Source organism: Chaetura pelagica, unplaced genomic scaffold (assembly GCF_000747805.2).
Source record: "Chaetura pelagica isolate M959 unplaced genomic scaffold, ChaPel_1.0 scaffold191, whole genome shotgun sequence".
In the NCBI taxonomy this organism is placed as follows: Eukaryota; Metazoa; Chordata; class Aves; order Apodiformes; family Apodidae; genus Chaetura; species Chaetura pelagica.
The window spans coordinates 1,126,328-1,149,855 of record NW_009952440.1 but is presented as its reverse complement, the minus strand read 5'-3'; the positions used below and the strand labels follow the sequence as shown (position 1 = coordinate 1,149,855).

The following is a 23,528-nucleotide window of genomic DNA, read 5'->3' as shown; positions in this document are numbered from 1 at the left end:
AAAAAAAAAAAAAAAAAAAAAAAAAGAGCTTAATGGAAAAAAGAAAAACATGGTACATTTTCCCATGGTTGGGCAGTTCTAGTTTGCATAAATCTCTGTATTACAGGTGTGATGTTGTAATAATTTCTTATTATCTCTCTTCTTGAAGTGAATTTAATTTTGTATCTGTTCAGTGGGCCTATAGATACATTCCAGACATCAGATACCCTTATGCTTAGACATTACTATGAGTAGTTAAATACATATACTTAAAATATAAATTCAGAAATAGCCTTTCCTGTCCTGTAGCCAATTTTTAATTTTTTTTTTATTTATTTTTTTTTTTGGCATTGTGCTGTTTATGCAAGTAGGAACTTCATTCTCATACAGAAATACTTTGCAACCAGGACCAAAGTGCATTTTCCATTTACTGCAGTGGTCTGAGTGTGTTACGCTGTATCTATCTTGACAAGTTTTTACTCCATAACAGTTTCACTGTTCCTTTCTAAAACAATATTTTTAGTTCTAATTAAATATCTTGGGGGATGAGCCGTTAGTGATACCCATTTAATTTACTGCTCTTTAAGTCAGCATCAGCCATGGCTCTGAGCAAGCCTGCTTTTGTGTGTACATATACTTGTAACAAGCACTTGCAAAATTAAGTTACTAAGTGTTCTTTTGTTTGTATTCTATCTTAGAGCATAAATAAATTAGATCATGCAAGCTTTTCTTCAGCTGATGAATTACAGAGACTTCAGCCACTGAGATCAATAAGCATTTTTCCCTTAGTAGCTGAGGATCTGCTCCAGACTGCTCACCTGGGAGACTCATAAAGTACAAACAATGAAAGTTTTGCAAAGACTCAAAAAGCATATATGCTTGTGAACTCTGAAAATGAAGTGACAGAATTTTGTTAGTGCTCAGCATTGTCCTTATTTTACTTCTGTTCCATCTATATCTCCCAGTAAGCAGCACATCCAAACACCTGGCATTTGTAACATTGATCCTCCATCAGTTCTTGATGGGACTGAATTCTAAGTAATAGCTGAATGGTGGCTTTCAAATTCAATTTGAGTCTTTCCTAGTTTACAAAAAGAAGTTTTAACTAATCTGTAACATTCCTGGATAAAGAGCAAAACCTTCTACCTTCCTCTAAGAACAGCAAAGTGTAACTAATAAGGAGAGACTTATCCTGGATGCATATGAGCCAGCAATTTCTCAAGGTCAGATACTCTCACTGAACTTTTAAAAATAAAAATTAAAAAAAGTAAAAACTGAAGCCTCAGTTTTGCTAAGAACAACCTGGAACCTGGGGCAAGAATTAAAGATCTCCATGGCCAAGACCTGTAAGGGATTGTTGGAAGGCTGTGATTGACTAGTTTTCCTCTGGGATGCATTGAAACTCTCAAAGACTATTACAAGGCCTGTTCTCTGGTAACAGAATGATCATAGAGATGGGTACAAGTTCAGAATGAAACTCTACAGGTAGCAAAGATGCCTGTGAGTTTCATTACTGTCCTTTCCAAAGGCAGAGTGTGTTTGAACTACTTTTATCTAAATGACTCTCAAAATATGCATTTATAGATATGTTCTGGCCATAGAAAGGAAAGAACACTCCCTCCTTAGGCTTATGCATATTTTTCACTGAAGACAGTGTGAAACAAAGCAGTGTGATAAATTATGAATATGTGTTGTGTAATGTTAATAGATAAGGACATTGCTACGAAAATAACTGTTCTGTGGTAGTAAGCTGAATCTGAGAAGAGAGAAGTATCTTTGCAGTTTTACCATTGGCTTCAAGAAAGGAGAATAAGGTCAACACTGAGTACAAAGAAAAACTTATCTTTAAGCTATTTACATAGCAGGAGGTCTGTGCATCCTAAACCCTCTGCATAGGCCTTTTTATTTTTCTTTTTCTTTTTTAGTTTTCTAATTATATTGATCAATTTTAGTGCCAGATTATTGTAATAGTAGTCCAAAGGTCCTCCCACTGACACAGCATTTTTTGTTTCTTTGAGTTTTGTTTGGGTTTTTTTTTTCATATTTTCTCAGAAGTTTTCAGATGAGCAGGAGCCTGAAAATAACTTGTAGGAGCCAGAAGGAGTGATGGTTTGATGGATATAGGTATAAACAGGACATGGACATGTTGAACTGCCATGCAGAGGGGTTACTTTATTCTAGCTGGATTAAGAGAAACGGATGTTAGGAAGATGCAGTACCATGTCATAGTATAGTGCAGGATAAATTACTCCTCAGTGCTGTCACAGAAATCTGACCCAGACTTCCTATTTAAGATGCTGCTAAGGAGCCAAGGTGGTTTTGTCCACAAAAAAAAAAAAAAAAGCAGTTGATTTCAAATTCAGGACTTGTTTGAAGTTATGTAGCATCAATGAGTTTACACTTTGTAAGTACTCATCCAGAAAAGACAGAAAGAAAAAATCACAGCAGAGTTACTGGGAAGTGAACATTGCAGTAAAGGAGATCGTGTGTTTTGTTTGCTGTGTTGCAATGCATTCATGCGTTGGTAGAAGACCTGAAGTTCAAGATTTAAGGGCATGGAAAATTTCTGACTGCTCTGTCCACTAAAGGTTGATTCTGGAAGGTATGACCTTTCTCTTGTAGTGACTGCTCTGAACACTGATAACAAAGGACATATGCTGTAGAACTGTGCTTAAACATTATTTTTTCCATGTAAATTTGAAAGTGCGTCTGCATAGCCTGTTCTGATTTAATGCCAAATCTATTAGACTTGCACCAAATAGATCCTTATTTGGAGAGCTTGTGTCAGTAGAATGACTATTCATGGAATAAGATGGTGCTTGTTTAATGGTATCAAAATCTGGGCTGTAATGAGAATGTCATCATAGAAGTCATTGAACAGTTATTGGTCTGCTTGCTTCTATTAGTGTCTTACCCCAAAAGGCCATAAGCAGTGGTAAGAATTCTTGCAGTACATTTTTTAAAAAATTGTATTGAATTTAAAGTACTAATTTGGGTACTTGCACAGAAGATTTGTAGGAGAAACAGCATTACAGTTTTCTTCCTTTCTGGCCATGTGAAATCACAAAGTTAGCCAGACTTCTTGAAACACAAGCTATTAGCTTAAATTAAAACCAGTTGTCTGGGCTCACTCTTGCCATTTCCTTGTTCTGAGGAAAGGTAGAGAAATTAAAGACTGCGCAATTATAAGTTAAATATTTTCAGTTTTTCTAAAGCACACAGAACAATAATTATGGGAAGAATTTAAAATTTCTGAGGTCCTACTCATAAAAATAAAAATCTGGAGCCAAAATATCATTAAATAGGTACTGGGCATGGTGTCTTATTACAAACTGGTTTACATTCCTCTTATTACATTGCATATTTCACTGTGCCAAGCATTAACAAGAACATTTAGGATACTTTTAACTGCAGGAGATGATTTACTAATAAAGAGTTTAGTCTAAACTGGTCAAGCTGCAAAGGTTTGGATAGAGCTCTGAGTGTCTGTACCAGTGTCTTCTATGGGGTAATTCCCTGAGTGGAAATGAGTGATGGGGAAGGAAGGGTTTCCATTCTATCTTCAGATAAGTGTCTATGTGATTGATTCGACAGTGCTGTGGTGTCAGAAATGGAGACAGAGTGACATCTGATTGCCAGAGCCCACTGATGAAGTGCGGGACTGTGAGTGTGTGGTGCAGAGCCAAAGCACAAACTACTCCATGCAGTATTGTCTTCTGGCCAAAGCCAGAAGCCATATATGTCTAACAAGCATATGTAATATGCAGATGGGGACTCATGCTAAGAAATTTAATTTGGGGTGACTGTGGGGAAGATTGTACTGTCTTCCTTCTATGCCCCATTTTCCACCCCCCTTTGTCCTCCCCAGTAAATGCAGGGAAGAAAAAGAAAAAGCAAAACCACATGTCCTTTAAATACTTTCCACCTAGTCTCATGCAGTTTTGCTATTGTCATGGAAATTTATGTGAGAATAATAATTAAAGAATTTGTAGTCTAAAATATGGCTTCAGGTGAGAAGATTCTTCTCTGTTTTGGGCAGCTAAAGACCTTCTCTGCAGTCCATTCTGATTCTGGAGCAAGAAGTAGGTTTTATTTTAAAACAAGGACACAGAAAATAGTGACTTCTTAGTTCAGAGTCTCTGGTAGAGTCATAGCCTTTGCACTGGCTTATACTGGACACTTTCCAGCCTTAAATTGTGTTACCTAATGCAGGGTTATGGATCCAAGAGTTCTAAAGAGGGGTACAGAGCCCAAACAGAGTAAATAAAAAAGGAAATAATGCTGTAGTGGTTTTTATGCATGACATTGAATTTGAGCTCATAACATGATAAAGTTAATCTTTGGGGAAATCCAAAAATCCTGATGTCTAAATTACTTTTTTTTAAGAGTAAAAGATACAAAAAAACCAGTAATCATATATGCATATGTGCATATAATATATGCATATAACATATACATGTAATCATATATGCAAAGCAGATATTACTCCTCTGTATAAGTAAAAGCCAATGACACTTTGCAACTACAGCATAGCTCTCTTAAGGGTATAGCAGTTGCTGTGCTACTCTTCATGCCAGAGGGCAAACCTATGGGAAAAGTGTACTCATCCGGTCTTGTCAAATGCAGTGGATTCCTGCTTAGCCTATGGTTTTGCATAGAATAGACCTAAGACATTCAGGAGAGTTTAATTAAGTCATTACTGATGTGTATCAAAAAGAATCAACTAACTTGTTCTAACATGTAAGAGAAAAAGCCTTCTTCACAAGCTGCTTTGGTCTTTGTGGTTTTCCATTCCTAGAGAGTACTTCACAGAAATTTGTCACTTTGCTGAGGATTTTTTTTTATTAGTCCAGTGTGTCAGAAGAGCCCTTAGCAGTCAGAGGCTGGGGGAAAACTGTATTTCTACCTAGAAAGGTTGGACTGGGTGATCTTTGAGGTCTTTCCAGCTTGGTATCCTATGATTCTACAACTGCAGCTGAGACAAAGTGTTTTGTCCGCAGTTTAGGAAAGAGGAGAAAGGCTAGATTATAAGGTGGATTGATAAACAAGCTAACTATGTGTAGTCTCCAAGGCCCCTACCTGATCTCATAAAAAAACTGGCTTCTCATGGCCAGGATGAGCACACGATCTGTTGGATCAAGAACTGGCTGGACAGTTGGACCCAAAGAGTGGTGGTCAATGGAGTCAAACCCAGCTGGGGCCAGTCACAAGTGGTGTCCTCAGGGCTCAGTGTTGGGAATGTTTCTGTTTAACATCTTTATTGATGATCTTGATAAGGACATAGAGTGTATTATCTGTAAGTTTGCAGATGACACCAACCTGGGTGGGAGTGTTGATCTGCATGAGGATAGGGAGGCTTTGCAGAGAGACTTGGGTAAATAGATTGTTGGGCTGATGTCAGTGGTCTGTGCTTCAACAAGGCCAAGTGCCAGGTCCTACACTTGGGCCACAACAACCCCAGGCAACGCTCCAGGCTTGGGGAAGTGTGGCTGGAAAGTGTCTGGCAGAAAAGGACCTGAGGGTTCTATTTGACTAGTGCCTGAATATGAGGCAACAGTGTGCCCAGGTGGCCAAGAAAGCCAATGGCATCCTGGCTTGTATTAGAAATAGTGTGACCAGCAGAAGTAGAGAGGTGATTGTCCCCCTGTCCTCCGCACTGGTGAGGCCACACCTGGAGTGTTGTGTCTGGTTTTGGGCACCTCAATTCAAGAGAGATATCAAGGTCCTGGAGCGAGGACAGAGGGGGGGAATGAAACTGGTGAAGGTCCTAGAGAATAAGTCTTATGAAGAACACTTGAAGGAGCTGGGAATGTTTAGTTTGAGGAAGAGGAAGCTGAGGGGAGACCTCATCAGTCTATACAACTACCTGAAAGATCATTGTAGAGAGGTTGGTGCTGGTCTCTCCTCACAGATAATTAGTGACAGAACAAGAGGGAATGGCTTCAAGCTGCAACAGTGGAGGTTTAGACTGGACATTAGGAAAAAATTTTCACAGAAAGAGTGGTTAGACACTGGAATAGGCTGCCCAGGGAGGTGGTTGAGTCACCATCCCTGGATGTGTTTAAGGTTTGTTTGGATGTGGTGTTGGTGGAGATGGTTTAGGGGAGAACTTTGTAGAGTAGGGATGGTGTTTGGACTCGGTGATCCCAAGGGTCTTTTCCAACCTGAATAGTTCTGTGATTCTATGATACCTATGAAGATAGATGAAACTTTTCAGGTCTGTCTTGGCTCAAACGTATCTTTTTTTTCCGGAGTACTTAAGACAACTATAGTGGTCTCCATCATCTTTATTCAAGTATGGAGAGGAGGGACAGATGTGAGAAGTACCTCTTCCCTCCATGGTGTGTACAAACAGACTAGTAGTCCATTTAGTGGCAGTTGCTACCTTTTTGCACAGCACTCTTGTCCAAAGAGAGAAACAGAAGAGAAGGAAATGGAAATTCTTGGCACACATGTTCCTCAAGGTGCAAGGATAAATTCTTTAGTCCCCAGACTGCCTACCATATTCCTGCTTCTTTGCACACTTGTGGTCCAGAAATGGAAGTCTGGACAGATTCTATGTTTCTGAGGAAAATAAATTTGTGATGGCAGTGTCTTATGACTTCTTGAGCTTTGAGCAGCCAAATGTGGTTTATGAGGAGTGGTAACATCAGGTTACAGCTGCAGTTGGGGAAATGTCTTCAAAGTGTTCCATATAACATCAGAAAATACAGTATTTTGTTATTTTAAGCCATCTTTCATACTTGGCCCAGAGCACCCTCATCTGCGACTTTAGTGACAGAATCCTTGGAGCTATAAAATCCCCATAAGCGCATCTTTGCATTATGAGTTTAGTGGGGTCCACTATCTCTCAGAAGCAACTAATGAACATGTCTGGAGTTCACCCATTATGCTCACAAAAAAAGAGAGCTGCCAAGTTCTTAGGTGTGGGGAATAGTGTTTCTTTTCCTCAAACAAGAACACCATTAAGAAACTAAGATGGAAAGGTACTGGAACTTTTTCCTCTTGTTTTCATTTAAAATTGTTAAGAGTTAAACATTTTCATCTATGGGAATTATTATATCTTTGTGTATGTAATATCCTGCTGGATATTATTATGTCTTTCTTTAGTTGACACTGAAGGTATTGGAGGCTGTAGAATCTGAGCACATAACCACAAAGTAAAGCTTGAGAGCTCCAAATGGGACAGTAATAATGAAAGCTTTTGTTGCTCTGGGAGAAGAAAATGGGAGGAAATACTAAAAATCTACAACCAATTAAGTGTCTCCTCAGTGTTTGTTGTTTCCTCACACGGTCGAGGACATTTCACAGGTGGTCAGCAAGCCACTAGTTGTGATAGAAGCATTCAGTAGGAAATTCAGAGGTTACCTCTTAAGCTTCTCTGCAGCTGGGGAGAACCCTATAGATACCTGCAAAAATCTTGTCATGGACTTGCAAGCAATGTCTTCATCTGCCAGTAGCAGATGCTTCTTGTAGCAGGATTCATAGCTCTTTTGGTTGTGCTTGGCATGATGGGTGATGTTGTATGAAGTTGAGATGATGCTCTGGCAGGAGAATGCCACATAGGTTCAAAGTTCTCCTCTAGGAAGTGGCAGCCTACTAGTCCCTTAATTATGGTTTCATCTGTGGGAAAATAAATTACTAGTGAGGTCTGTGCTGGAGGGCTTACATCTAGATTAATTACTCCTACCCTAGTCAATACATGTTGTGTATTGACCCCTGGCTATGGTCCTAGCCTGCCCTTATTTCTGTGCTTGCTTTTAAGATGTGTGATTCATGAAATTCACATCTACAAACATGCCCAGCTCAGTGAGACATCTCCTGATGAGAGAGAATGAGTGAAATAACCTTCAAAGGAATGATGCTTGCAATAAAACCAGCTGATAAGTCAGTAGATCCTTAGGGTTTTTCCTTGGGGGTTGTAGTGAATCAGCTTTTGTCTTCAAGAAAAAAAAACAACTGGCTTCCTCATCTGCCTTGATGTATTTGAAAGAGAGAGGGAAAGCATAACTTTTGTCAGGTGCCTGTTTTAACTAAGGAAAACACATTGTCTTCAAGTACACAGACTTTTGAGGCTGGACAATCAACCCAAATCTTGATTTTAAAAAGGAGCCAGCAATAATATACATTACATTATTATCTGCAGCCTAAAAATTGTCCCAACCTCCATCTCACCCCTGGTACTGCAGAACTGGTTTATTTTCATCTGCTGGTCTAAGCCCTGGGGTTTGCCTGCATAATTTTGCTAAGTTAAATGAACTGTGCTCCAGCTATAAAAACACTCCACATGGCTTTCAACACACAAAATTGAATCTGCCCTGCTTTGGTGTTGGTGGCTATGTCATTTATTTATCAACGAGACAAATTTTCTCTTCATTTCCTTGTTTTCAGTGTTTTGGCTGGGAAATTGAGGTACTTTCAGACATCATAATAAAGACACAGTAAGAGTGGACAGAAGGAATCCTTCTGCTAAATATGGAACCCATTATGCTTCCAAAAATAGCAGCTAATTTTAGAGACTGCATGGGTTAAATGTTTTGTTGTTGTTTTGGTTTTTTTGGGGGGGTTTTGTTTTTGTTGGGGTTTTTTTTTTCTTTTTAGAGGAAGCTTTTATGGAAGGGTCTTATCCTTTTCTCTTTGGCACTATGAAGGAGTCAGAATGTTTCAGCTACATTGACTATCATGCTGGAAGTCAGGACTGGAGCACAAGTCCTTTTCCTTGGCCTCTTGAAAGCTTCTGTCAGTTTTGAGGTTGAATCCATTAAAGAGCTCATCAGAACCTGAGCTCCATTGTACAGTTTTTCTCCAAATGCTTGGTGGGGTCAGAGGAAGTTGCTAGAACTTCTCGCTCTTCCTCAGCGACCAGCACCTTTCTTTGCGTGTCGTCTTCTGTGTTTCCTGCTCTATTGCCCAGCTTTTGTGTAGACTGACTGGCAAACAGTGTGGTTCACAACCCAAGTTCTTACAATGAGATTAAAAACAGAGTTGACAGTGACGTAGACCAGTGTGCTTTTCACATATGAGAAACTGAACTTTCACATTCTTATGTGGATAGGAAGTAGAGGATTATTAAGTAGTATTTCCAGTACATGCACCCAAAATTTCAATAGTTTGGTAGCCGTCTCTTTCTGACCAAGGAGACTGGTGGTGAACAAGTGTCTCAGCACTCATTATGTCAGAGAGGTGACTTGGATAACAAAGTGTCATTCCTGCACATTCCAAGTGATTGCACTTACTGTATGCAAACTGATGCCATTCAGGTGAAGTAGTGTTTTGGGCACTGCTTTCTTCTGCAGGTCTCAACAGAAAACATAAAACTTCATTATTTTTTTTTTATTTTTTTTTTTATTTTTTTTTGAAAGGTGATTTTGGAATATTGCAAGACAACGTAAGTGTTTTTGGATTTTTATAGCAAATGAGGTCCTTATTAAACTTTTTTTTTTCCACATTCATTCCAACAATTTTTTTTCACTTTTCATTCCAACAATGCACACTCACACAGTACACACTCAGTCATGCAAAATTTATTTTGAAACTGGACAGAGAAATTGTGGAGTCATGTCTCCCAGAGAAAATGACTGCTATTTGAAATCATACTTTTGTACCTTACTGTATTTTTATTTTTTTTTAATAAATATCCTGGAATGATAGAAGAACACTTTAACTAGAGCAATTGCAAACTGCCATGTTTTAACATCTTTGTACCCTTTACTTTTCACTAGCATTCCTGAACTAAATGAGTATTTATTTGGTATATGATTATGGGAAATGAGAATAAGGGCATTTTGTTGATTACTCTGGCACCTTTTTGCTTTCTTTATGAATTTATCATCACAAATTCTTTAACATACCAAATACGTGACTTTGGATTTCACTTATTGGACTGTTCTGATTAGGACATTTTTCCTTAAATGTATGGGGTTTTTAATAATACAGTTTTTCTAGTAAAGCACCCTTTGATAAAGATGGTATCTGTATGATGGCAATGGACTTTGAGATGAACCAAATAAATAGATATGTTGTTAATAGAATAGACTCAATACAAATAAAGATATCCGACCCATCTTTCAAATGTGCAGTAGTATCAATACGGCATATATAGCATAGTCCAAGGCAAACTTAAGGCAGATTTCCATATAGAAATGCCCTTGTGTAACTTGGATAATTAAATTTTCTGCAGTATTCACAGAATCAGAGAATATTAGGAGTTGGAAGGGACCTCCAAAAATCATCAAATCCAAACCTCCTGCCAGAGCAGGACCAAAAAAACCACCTACAGCAGATCACTCAGAAAGGCATCCAGGCAGGTTTTGAAAGTTTCCACAGAACAGGACTCCACAACCTCTCTGGGCAGCCTGTCCCAGTGCTCTGTAACCCTCACAGTAAGGAAGTTCTTCCTCATGTTGAGGTGGAACTTCCTGTGCTCAGGTTTGAATACATTGCTTCTCATCCTATTACAGGACACAAATGAAAATGCCTTCTTGATGCCCAGCCCTCAGGTATTTATAGACATTAATTAGATTCCCCCTCAGTCTTCTCCTCTCTAGACTGAAAAGCCCAAGGTCTCTCAGCCTTTCCTTATAAGGCAGGTGTTACAGTCCCTTCATCATCCTCGTAGCCTCCGTTGGACTCCCTCAAGTAGATCCCTGTCCCTCTTGAACTGGACATAGTACTCCAAGTGAGGTTTAACCAGAGTCATAAGTGAAAGTAATTGATTTAACCCTGCATTTTGAAGCTCTTTAGCAAAACATATCTTCAATTTAAAGGAGCACAAATTACAGCTCGGATGAACAAACACTCCTAACTTTAATTATGTTATACAGAAGCTCCATTTGGAGCAGTGATCCAGATCAGTCAATGGAGAAATTGCTTTGCTATTAATCTTGCACTGTTTACCCATTTTTCTGTTTATTCAGTAAGTTTCTTCCAGCAGGAACATTGCAGGATTATTTGACATCATTTAGTTTTTGATCCATCATATTTGTTTCTAGAAACCATTGAAATGCATTCTTTTTCTTACTCATCTCCTTTTCTTGTTTAACTGGACTGACATCTGCTATTTAATTGCAATAATTTTAACTACTGATTTTCCCATATGTCGTGGCTGCTGTGTGAGAGGATAAGTGCATAGTCCTCAGAACACAGGGGGCTACTGCTGCATTTTTTCATGATACTGCTGTCAGGACAGTATGGTGGGATAACTGCATCCATCATTCTGTATTGGCCATGATACCAGATCTGCCCCTTGATACAGAAAAAGCTGCAGAAATGTTTAATTTAAAAGTGCATTATTCATGTGCTTTGAAAAACTGAATGAAACATTCTGGTACTTCTGTGGTTGAATAATTCTTTGTTTTCCTTATCTTTCCCTCTCCAACAGACATGCTCTGTCCCTTTACCTCTAAGTTAGAAACTCCCTACAACATGTATAAAGAAAGTTACACTGTGGAACTGGTATTACAGCTGTAATAACAAATCAGAGTTTCTGCCTAGGAGGAAAAAGAAAATTGGCACATTGCCTCCTTTCACACTTGCATTCCTGAGACAAGCTTAATATTGATGTGAATGAAACTGCTTGGGGTGATGTAGTTTCTGTCTGCTTTTTGCTAGGTTTCTTTGAGACAACAGCAGAGGTGTAAGGGAGACTGCATGTCCAATGTGAATAAGCAATGCTTTGATGCAACACTAACAGTTCTGTTCTGGCCTACTGTAGTTGAGGAGGAGGTTTACTGTCTTGTTGCAAATATTTTTAATTCACACTGTTTTCTATGTCTCACATGTTGGGTTTAGGTCTCATCAGTTCTATCTGAAATTTAAGCAAAAACTAGCAAGGAGTCTGTTTACTCTATCATTTCCAGGACGTGAACATTAAAGCCTTGATTTTGTTTATGGTGTTTGAGTGAATGGAGCAACAAAATCCATTTTGTAATGGTGATTTAGCTTGGAAATAAAATATTAGATGTGCTATTTGTTTAATTTTGGTTTCCAACTGAACGGTTATTATTTGCAAATTGTTGATCTGTGGAAGCTAAACTACACTACCAGCATCCTAGACTTAATTCAGCTTTTCCCACAAAAAGGTCTTTGTTCATGTGTAATATGTCTAGTGCATTCCCTCACCCTTTTTACCTATGGGTCAAGATGAAGACTCATGGAAATATGACATTAAGAAACTGCTGTGGAGCAGCCAGTGAAGAACACTTGCTTTTTTTGTGTGTCTCATGTGACATTCTAGTGATGACTGATAAGGTCAGGTAAGAGGCTTGCAGATGTAAAAGATTTGTTTTACTGAGAAAGTAAATTCTGTTGAACTGGATTTAATTAGAGGGGTTGAGTTGCAAAGTCTACTTCAGCAGAAGTCACAGAGGAGCTTCAAGGCCCCTGTTACCTCTTCCTGCAGAGGGCAGATTTTTCCAACCGCTGTGTACTTTGTGGCATAAAGTTTGCATATATATGTTCATGCTTTGTGATAGGTTATTTTCATATTCAAACCTGGGACTTTTGATTTTCCAACAATCTTGATTTTTTTTAAGGAAAAAATTATTCAAAGAATTTTTGGAAAAAAAACTCAACCCTTGCAACCTTGCAAGACACTGACTGTAGGAGGGGAGCTAAGCTGACTTGATGGTGGACTGTGATACTCAGCCTTCATTATCTGTTTCCTTCCTCTAGATGAAGTGGTTCATGTCTCAGTCCCTGAGAAGCTGACCTTTGAGGAAGCCAAGGAGCTGTGTCGGAAAAGAGATGGCGTTCTTGCTTCAGTTGGGAACCTGTACGTGGCCTGGAGGAATGGCTTTGACCAGTGTGACTATGGCTGGCTGGCGGATGGCAGCGTTCGTTACCCAGCCTCGGTGGCAAGGCCCCAGTGTGGTGGAGGTTTACTTGGGGTGAGAACCCTGTATCGCTATGAGAACCAAACAGGCTTTCCTTACCCAGATAGCAAGTTTGATGCCTACTGCTATGAACGTAAGCTTTTTTTAGTTATAATTTTCAGTATACTCACCATGCTAACCTTGAAAAATGTTTTCTTTGATATGTGTCTTGTTTCAGTTCTTGTGGCGTTGCATGAGTTTAAAAAAAAAATTGTTTTATCACTATGATTTTACAAAAATAAAAGAAAAGCCAAACTACAATGAACGCCCTAAAGTCACATTGGCAGATAGAGATAGGCAAAATTCTAAGGTAAGATTTCATCCTGAGTGGTGTTTTTACGTAGATTGACATGCTGTACCCACAGTCACCCTGTCTGTGGATGCTACATATTTTGGTGCCCAACTGCACCCTGGTATCTTTGTGTCATGACCATAAGAATAGAAGAAATTTCCTACTTGACCAGGTGAATGACTGTCATCTAGCTTGTTATTGTGTCTCCAATTATGGCAAGGAGAGGCTGTCTACAGGCTGCATGCAAGGGGATTTTTCTGGATTCCAGGCATTTTGTTCCATTAAAATTTTGGGGCTTTCCTTTGCCTTGATGATTCCTCTGTAATCTCTTCCATCTACAGTGCCAGTAGCTTGGCTCTGGCATTATGGTGCAGCCTATCCTTGCATAGGTTTCTTTTGTCCAAAAGTATTCACCAGCTTCTAGTGTATCTGAGTTTCTCTTCCCTATATTATCTCACCTGTGCACCAGTTCTAGATCCCTGCCTGTCTCCCAGGCCTTTCTGGAACTTGCATTGCTTCATAGACCACCATCATGGAGGTCCTGGTCTCATTTACCTGGCCACTTATATTTCTCTCTATCATTAGTGATGGCTGCTCACTCTTTTCCTACATCTTCAGAAACTCATCCATGCATCCTGTGACATGCAACATGTAAGTTTCTGTGTAGCCCTTTCGGATGCCATAGACCATCTATCTGTATCTGTTAGGAGAGGATTCCATCACCTTACTTCTATCCTTAAAGATCTGCTCCATCATAGGGGTCTTCGTTGTGCATGAGGACACATAGTTTTGGAAGGTGTATCACATTTAAAAGATCAGAGTGCTTCTTCCCAGCTGAATATCCCTGAGATCTGCAGCCTCCTCAGCAGCGTAGAGAGGTTGGACTGCTCATTAATTTTCCTGCAGGCCTCTCTGTTCAAGGAAGTTCCTGTGGTTGCAAATAGTACAATTGACACTAATGTGTAAGGGCTACTTGTGTTGAGTTACAAGTTCAGACCTTGGTCTTTAACTATGAGTATCTAGGTTTTTTGGACTCAGTTCTGTGACTGTAAGTCAGAACTGCTTGAAATGTGCAGCCTGTACTGTCCCTGTTTTTGTGGATGATGAACAAACTGCAGCTGCAGATCTTTCCAGCTCACGCATTGAAGGCTCATTTATGAACAAAACTTACTGCCTGAGAGCAAACCACAACATCTGGTGTTACACTACAATCTGGCTGTTCTCAGACAGCCTCTCCTATGCAATATTTTAAAATAGGATTATTTTGGATTTTTTCTTTATTTCTTATGGGTAAGATGTTCCAAAACTTTGCATGTGGAAGCAGTCCTAATGGACTTCAAGGGAACTGCATACAGGAACAAAAACTAGCTAAAGTCAGGAGTGTGTGCAGACCAGAGTTTTGTCATGTCACTCCTCCTGTTCCTTCCTTAAATTGTTTATGATCAGTTTTTAAATTGTTGTGGGTAAAATTGACTTTAAATTCACCAGTCTCTCTGAAAGACTGAAGTAGACACTGGACGTTTTGTCTGTTATCTAGTTTTTAGTAAGGACAAATTCCAGCTTTCTATTTGTCTGAACTTCACCGCTTTCAAACAACATGTGCCTTTTCAATGCTCTTTTCAATGCTCTTCCTAGGAACTTTAGTTAACAAATTCTAGTGACATACTATTTGTTCTAAAAACATCCTTGATAATTATTGGATTGCTCTGTACAACTGCTTTTTCTGCAAATTCTTGTGCTTGATACATGGGGAATAAATATTTCATCCATTTCCAACACTGGAAGTACGTCTGTCTATGACTATCAACTCTTTTTACAAGAAAAGACTACACAGAAGCAACATAATTTGGTAGCCAGTGGGCTGCTCTCTAGCAATTTTAATTGCAGTTGACATTACATCAGAATTAATTAAATGCTACTAGCTAGATGACTCAGGTTTTGCCAGATAAGTCTGATTTTGTGAAGGGAAATGCAGGAGTGTACTGCTGAACTACATACCCTCCTTCAGGGTGGCTGTCTGCCACACATTTCAGAAGTTCCTGAAAGTTCTCTCTCCCTCTCAGAAGGTGCTTGGGATCTCACAGGAACCAGCTGTAACTCTTCATTGCTTTTGCTAAAAGATTTATCTAAGTGGTCACTAATGGGACTCTCTGCCCAGCATCTTGGTCTTTCAGATCTCAATTAGCGGCCTGAAGCAGCAGCTGTAAAGTGAGTCACTGTGTCCTCTTAGAGCCTTGGAGCGAGCCCCTTTTTTGGGTCAGAAAAAGGGAGATAAAGGAGAAAAAAGAAAAAAGGCTCTACAATATGGCAGGAGGCTTCAATTTAGGTCCTTGTTTCAAATAATCTTTTGTCTGCATGTTTTTCCAAAACTTTCTCTTGTCTCGGTTTCAGAAGTTTCACTGCAATAGCCCATCACTGAAGTCTAATATCCTCCAGTTCCGACTGCTTTTACTGTTCTCATTATGTGTTTCACATTACACTGTTATGTTCCATCCTTCCCTGAATACCCAATCACACCAGTAACTTTTCTTACTGATAGAGAAAAAAAACAAACCCCGATGTTATGTGCATTTATGAGGTATTGGTCAGCTAGAAGGAAAAATACAGAGTACCTCTGTGAATAGGCCATGATCTAGCCAGCTATCCAGGTAACACCAGTGCCGAAGGTCTGCAGCACAGATGTTCAAGCAGTGATCTCAGTTTTTTTACTGCATCCCCATAAAGTTTCCTCTGCCTCCTGTGTGAAAGCTAGTGAAGTTCCCATTGACTCAGCTCCAAGGGTATTGACCACATGTTGCACGCTTAGTTGTAAGTGCAACAGCAAAGATGAAGGAACTGCCTCTGCCACTTTTATTCATGCTCAGTAATACTATATTCCTTGAGTAAGGCCACTAAAATAAATGCCTCCCAGCCACAGAAGTGTCCAATGCTTGAATTTACACATACTCTGAGGCAATATATTTGTGGTAAAAGCAGGCATCTGTTTTAGTTGTTACAAGGACAAATCACATGCTTAGGAATGGGGTATCTCTTTCTTCAGCCCTGCCTACAGTCTTCACTTGTATCCTGTGATTAAAAGTCTCTTTGGGGGAAAATCTCAAAATATTCATTTTAAATTGCAGCTAAACGCAATCTCAATCCATATTTTAATACTTTACTTACTTTTAGAATGAAATATTATGTATTAAAAAATAAATGAAAAACAGTAAGCAAAGCACACACAGCTAGCCTGGATAACATTTAACAGTACAATTAATTTCATGATTTTAACTTCAGCAGTGTTCTGGTTACAAAACCACATTATACAAAGTGTCTTGACTTTAAGAAAATAAACATGGCCCAGACTAATAATATATGGTTTAAAATCTAAAATCCTTGTTAAAAAAATAGAAAGGCTTCCTCACTTTGATCACACGTGTTTTCCACTCTACAAAAACCACATGGCTCTAACTTTCTGAAACTTCATCCGCATGTTTCATCTCATCTCTCCAATACTTTTGCCAGTTTGGGGGCTTTTTCGGGTTTTTTGATTGTTTTGGTGTTTTTTTTTCCTGAGAAGTACCTAATGATGTAACTGATGGAGCTTGGTTAAGACACATGATTAAGTACTTGAAGATCCTTCATGGCCATCATCAGAGGAAAAGTTTTTAAAGTGTTAATTTAAAGGACTGGGTAACATATTTACAAATTTTTTAGAAAAAAAAGGTAGAACAACTGTTACTGAACACTTATGTTTATTTGTTAGAGAATAAAACATTGTGTCAGGAAAAAAACAAACCACAAAACTTATTTAATAGCTCTTGCATACACCTAACAAGTATTTATTTAATTCTATCCCTCTGCCCCCCAGTTTTGCTGGATCTGATTCACTGAATTTAGTGGGAGTCTTGCCACAGCCTTCAACTGACTTTGAAGCATTTTATACTAAGCATCTATAGAATAAATTCCACTCCAGAAATGCACTAATTAAAATGTGTACAATTTTTGGTTTACATACCTGCAACAATACTAAACCTGATTAACTTCATACACAGAGGTGACTGATTTGCGTTTCGCTGTTAAAAGCTGATTTATAAAAACTGAATTCATCCATGACCTGTATTGATTTTGGCAAATCTTTCAGCAAAGCATTTTTTGCTTGACTCAAAACACGTGTTGACCATTTTGCTCTGGATTTGACCATTTTGTTTCAGATTTGCTCTTTCATTTTGACTTTGTTTCGTGCACCTTTGCTTTTTCTCTTTGGTTATGCCACTTTGGTTTGGCATTATAGTTTCATTTTAGCTGGAGATTGGAAAATTCCAGTTCTGAGACAGAGTTGCTGTGTGTGTTCATTATGAATAGAGGCCGTATTTTGATTGTTCCAATACAGCCCCTTCAGGAGTGTATCCAAGTAAACCGCTGCTTGTGACTGAGGCCTCTTTCTTTGATGCTTCATCCATCTAAAGCTCAAAATCAGAGCATGCTTTTATGGAAGAAATATAGGAAGCAGCAATGTTCATAGTATGTAGTAAGATGAAAGTGGAGAATAATTTTGTCTCTGCAAACCTCTCTCCTGCTCAGCCCAAAATGTCTCCAAACAAACTCTCAGTTTCTTGTCAGTTCAAGTAAGAGTGTTTCACCAGGATGCAGGTTTTTGGCAAGGTCGAGTGTCTTGCAAGCAGTGTTCTTCTGTGGGGGCTTCACGGCAGGAAAAGAAGAACAGCCCCTTCTTTGGGAGGTCCTACAGCATGAGCCACCACGATTGCTGTCTAAGGCTCAGAAAACATCAGCTGTGCTCCACTTGTCCTGAAGCAGAAAGGAAAAGATTTTTAGGCAGAGCTCAAAAGCTGGCAGAAGAAAAAGTTGTCTTCCTTTTTGTTGCATGTGACTTTGTTTGGAAAACTTTGAATAACTAGGCAGTTCTGTACTCCTCCTCAGCAACCGTCCGTAGCTACATGTCCCAGTTACTTCCTGGATGAGGGAATCATTTCCAGTTGGGTGTCAGGGACTGTATTACAGGAGATCTGTGGATTTTTGATCAGTTTGGGAATGAGCACAGAATACTGAAAGAAAGGGGCGTGGTGACACCCTGGGGAACAAAATTTTCACTCTGAAAATAAAGACCAAAAAAAGAAGTTTATCTTAGATGAAACACAATAGACTGCTGAACATAATAAAGTCAGGGCCCATTTCACAGTTCAGTATCAGAATGGGCAAAATGCCTTTGAGCAGACAGGCATCTCAAGGTCATGGCATTCACCGCAGCGTATACAAGGCTGTTGGCTCTGCTCCTGCTTCCTTTCCCCTCTGTGAAGGTGAAGCTATGCAAAGAGCTTAAGCTGCCTTACCAAGGCAGCTACCATCAGATAACAATTCTCTAGCTTTTATTATTTTGCTAAGAAGTTAGATCTCTGTGATTCTCTCAGATATGCAGTTTAGCAACATCATCATAGCTGCACAGATCTCCAGTAATATCTTGGACCAGGTGTAGAAGGAATAAATCCCTGAAGCTCTCTGCTGGGTTTTTAGCCACTGGCAAACAACACAGAAGCTGTGCAAGATGTTTCTTACTTCACACTACTGCAGTTGCATGGCAAAGGTATTTTGAGAAGTCAGTCAGATCATGTTGAAAATAGCAAGAAGATCTCAATCCAGTTCAGACAATCCTGTGCTGTAGCCCTCACTAGTACCTCACCTTGAGAGGGAGGGAGGAGGTGGTGGTGGTTGGGTGCAGCTTGACCTTTTAAATGGTGTGTAAAGTATGAAAAGAGAGAACATAATTTCTCAATCTGACCAATGTATGTGGAGCAACTTCTTGGAGCCTCAGGAGGCGCAAATTCAGGAGGAGATACTTCTTCTGCCAGAGCAAGTGAAGTTGCATTTATCTGAGTGATTCAAAACTGTGTTCCTTAAGAATAGTCCCTACATCAAATAAAGAGGAAATAAAAGAAAACACAATGAAAGGCATTTTCCTTTTATTCCCTCATATCACTGACCAGGTCAGGTGACAAGCATGGGATTAAGATGAACAAGGTGAAGAAGTAAAAGATTAATCCCTTTAGGTGTTCAAGTAAAGGAAATATAAATTGGTTTTGCTCTTTATTGCCCTTACTGCTGTGGGAACTGAGTACCACTCCTGGGACATACGAGTAATTTATCTCCTTTCAGACTAGGTGGGGAGAGCAAAGCAGCAAGGTTTATGACCTGAGTAACAGTATTGGTTCTTTTTATTCTCCAATTAGTTTTTGTGGTCAGGAAACAAAGATTGCTGCTTTTATTTGGTGCTGCGATACAGATTTCATTAGGAAGAACAGACTAAAGAGCCTCACTGATTTTTTATCCTCTTTGGCAGTTTTATTATAAATAATGTGGAAAGAGAAATGCTTTTTACTATTGTTCCTTTCTGAATAGATTGACAGATTGTAATTTGTTCACAGAACTACACTTGCGTGTGGGGAAACCTGGAGATAACGTCTTCCTCCCTTTAGCTGTCTGACTTCAGAAGTTGTGAAATAGCAAATGGTTTTACTTAAGAGTGTGTGTGTTCACAGAGCTAATAGAGCTATTCTATTTTCTATAGAAATAGCCTCTGCTATTTTCTTAGCTGGAAGAAAAGAACCATGGGCAATGTTGTGAAGAGGGTGCATGGGTTTTCATTATGTTTTCAAAGTTTTTCCTTACAAATAAGATAGATTTTTTTTTTTTTTTTCCTAATAATCCCATTCATTTTCTCTGATACTGAACTTATTTTGTAAATTGGAATGGATTTTGATTTAAAAAATATTTTTCTTATCACATTTGGCTCATGTTTCCATGTCGAAACACAGTGTAGGTAAGTGGGAGTGTACACTTAGAGTTATAGCGGAACTCTAATAGCTGCAGTATCATATTTGAAATTCTCCTTATGCTGGCACATGCCTCATAAGTAATGAACTGAACTCCACACCCCCTGTCCACCTTTCTGCTTCCTGAAATGAGTGCATGGGTGGTTACTGAGTCAGTGTAATAATGAAAGGTTTCTGGCTCAGTCTGTAGAACACCAATTATTATATTTTGGTCCATTCTTACTCTTAGACTTGTCCAGTTTGGAAGGTTTTGTCAGTAATTTAAACTCCAGCTGCCATAACTCTTGAAGTCAGAGAACATTCAAGACTGACTTCTCTGCCATGGTTGGTACCAGGGAAGGGTCAGAAACCCAGAACAAACTTGACAAAGCAGCAAAAAAATTAACATACAAAAATATGTAAAAATTAAGCAAAGCACCCTCTCTCCATAGGCATAATTCTGTAAATGGTTGTCAAGCCATTAATTTTTACTGTCTCAACATTACTGATGTTTTAGGATATTATTATTTTTTTACTGTCATACACAGAAAGAATTCAGTATTTCCAGCTTTTGTTTTGACTTAAAACTTTTTTTTCTTAATTGTTTTGGCTGTTGACAATGACTCAAACCAGTTTACTTTTCTATTTGTAGGGTCTGTGTTCTTCCAGGTTCTGAAGTATGTATCTAAATGTAAACACACAAACAATACTCTGAGTGTGAAGAATCTGCTCAAGTGTTTCAAGTTAGACACGTGGTTAAAAATTCTGTCGAACTGGTTATGCTGAAAATACACATGTATTATGTGCATAGTCTTTAAAATAAGCATAAAATAATTCTCCTACAGGAAGTATACCCAGATATCCTGAAATTATTATTAAATAGCACAGAACATAAAAAATCCTTATTTGGTTGGTAAACAAAGTTAAAATATGTTAAGTTTTGAAGTGTGATTTCCTTAAAAAAATATTAAATTTTAATATCGTTCCATTATTTTGAATCCTTATTTAAGCAGTGGTGGGAGAAAGAAAATGTGCACAGTGAAAGCATAACATAAATAAACAGAGAATGAAAAAATACAGGATCACTGCAAAATTATATACTACATCCAAAATCAACTTCATGCAGGTTTCTCAGTATAAAAGGAATCAATTAAAAATGTCTTTGATATGAATTGGTGCTGGTGAGATAATTTGCTTTCTTGCTGCTAACATGTTCATGAATTTTATTAGGAAACTCTGCCTCATGTCTTGAATCAGAAGGACAAAGGAGGTAGCATATTGCACGCATGATGCAAGGAGTACAGTAATGCAAAACATCTGGGTGGAGTGGATGACAGCTCAAACTGATGTTCAGTCTATTAAAAAAGCAACCTCTTTGTTTTTCTTTCTTTTCACTGCAGGGAAAAAAAAAAAGCCTTCAAAAATGATAGATTTCTTCTTGAGGAAGTACAATTCTTTTGATCACTCAAATAAGTTTAAATGCCTGAACGATCTGTATGAGAAATCTCATATATCGTAATTATGATGAAGCTATTTTAGAGGCCTTATAGTTAATTTTAACTGGAACTGTTCTTTGCACACTGGCAACCCCATGTCAGTTTCCATGGAAGGACACTTGGCTGTTTATAGATAAATTCTTAAAAAATGTGTGCCTATTTTATCAAGTAATATAGCAGATAATGAGTCATGAACAACAAATAACTTCTCAGGCATAAATATGTGAACTTTGGAATTTACCTTTTTTTTTCTCCACAGATTTTAAAAATCTATTCTCATGCCCTCATTTTTGTCTGCCTTTGTTAGAGGGAATTATGTTTTCTTTTTTTTCAAACACGGATCTTGACAGTCACTTACAATATGGTAACTGGGGTCTGAGTGAGTACTTAATGTTGAATGTGACACTAATTCAGTCTGCATTAAGGAATCTCACCCTACAGTTAGAAGGGAGAGACTATGCTGTCTTCCCTCTGTTTCACCATAAGAAAAAGAGCTGTTGAGGCAAACTGACAGATTCTTTGGAAGAAATTTAGCAAGTACCAGCTACCACTCAGGAGTACAGCACTAACTTACTTGTGCTCACTCTTCACTCCCTAGTTGTGAATTAAACTCTGTGGTTTAAAACATCTTCATGCAAGCAGAGAGGGGAAAAAAATGTAAGAATTTGTTTTTTCTTCATTCTGTGAACACCATGTCACACTTAAATCACATAGGCATTGAAAAGAACAATTAACATCCACTTTAGGTTGTAGAACCCCCAACTACAAAAATCACTTGTGTTGAGTGTGTGCTTTGCTTAGTGGGATTTCAGGAACTTTACTCCTTCTTGCTCAACTGAACATTTTAAACTACCAAAAAAACCCCAAACAAAACATAATCTATAAGTAGTTAAATATTTTTTTGTAGAACTACAAAAAGATTTACTATAGAGTAGGGGAAAGTAACCATTCCTTTTTCTTTTGGTAAGGAGCACCACCACTTCTAAACATAGCGATGTCATATTTCCTTACCCTCACAATTTCCTTTTCACTTTCACTTCTCATTCAAGAAAGCTGAAATATCAGCTCTTTTTCCTCATTCCCTTGTTATGTAAATCTACCTATTCTTCTAGAAATCCTTAGCAGCCATCATCTGACAAGCCTGTCTAATTCAGGGTAAATCAGCTAGTTCTCTTGCAAAGGTGACATTCTCAAAGCTTGGTGTGTGAAACTAAACAAATATTTGTGTGACCCTGACTTACACATGCGGAATTCATATCTACAAATATCAAAGGGGTACCTAATTAGACATGGGTGTGTGAAAAGAACTTATTTGTGCATACATACCGCATATGCTTGAGTATAAACTGTCATTGCACAAATATATTACTAAGTTGAGTCTTTCTAAACTTTTCACTTATTTTCTTCTTCTTCTTTGCTCGTACTATTAGCTCCTCCAAGTCCTGAGTCAATCAGAGGCTGCACCATCATCTAGAACATCTTCATCCTGATATGCCAGGCACTGAAAATCCAATCTCAGAACTCACTTTTTCTCCCAATAACTGGTATTCTTACCTGATATTGAGTAAAGATTCCTGATCTGTTTATTAACACATAGCTATAATAATGAGCCTTTGGTTTACATTTTTCTGGTAAAATAGTGTAACTTTTGATTTCTGCATGTAAGCAGAGTAGACTTCTTTGCTCTATTAGAAGTTGAAAAATATTTTCTTTTGCGAGGATCTGTACGTGTAGTTGTGTCTATCTGGTAAGCAGTTAGTCCTCACATACACAGCCTGTTTAATGCATTCGTCATATGTTTAGTCTGATTTAAAGGACCATATTTTGCTCTTCACTTGTATCAGTCACTTAACAATTAACAGCACTGATTTAAAACATTCACATCTTCCACCTGTCTTCTCCCATTACCCCTGTGAAGATCACTGACCTGGAAGAACTGGCAGAAGGGAAAATGTTTCCACCTCGGACTTTTCCTGAGTAAACCCTGTTTTCTGAGCATAGACTCACATTTTTCAGGAGTATAAAATCCAGTACAAGAATGTGCATGGTTTTCAGCTCACATTTCCTTCTCAGATAGGATGGA

The 23,528-nt window shown here is 38.5% G+C and overlaps 1 protein-coding gene across 1 annotated transcript in view; it reads left to right on the top strand.

Moving 5' to 3' along the window:
- The window catches only part of VCAN (versican), a 105,203-nt gene that overhangs the window by 21,987 nt on the left and 59,688 nt on the right, over positions 1 to 23,528 (top strand). The window contains exon 5 of the mRNA XM_010008396.1: positions 12,652 to 12,945. Within this exon, the coding sequence (XP_010006698.1) occupies positions 12,652 to 12,945 (294 nt within the window). The remainder of the gene's footprint in view (positions 1 to 12,651; positions 12,946 to 23,528) is intronic.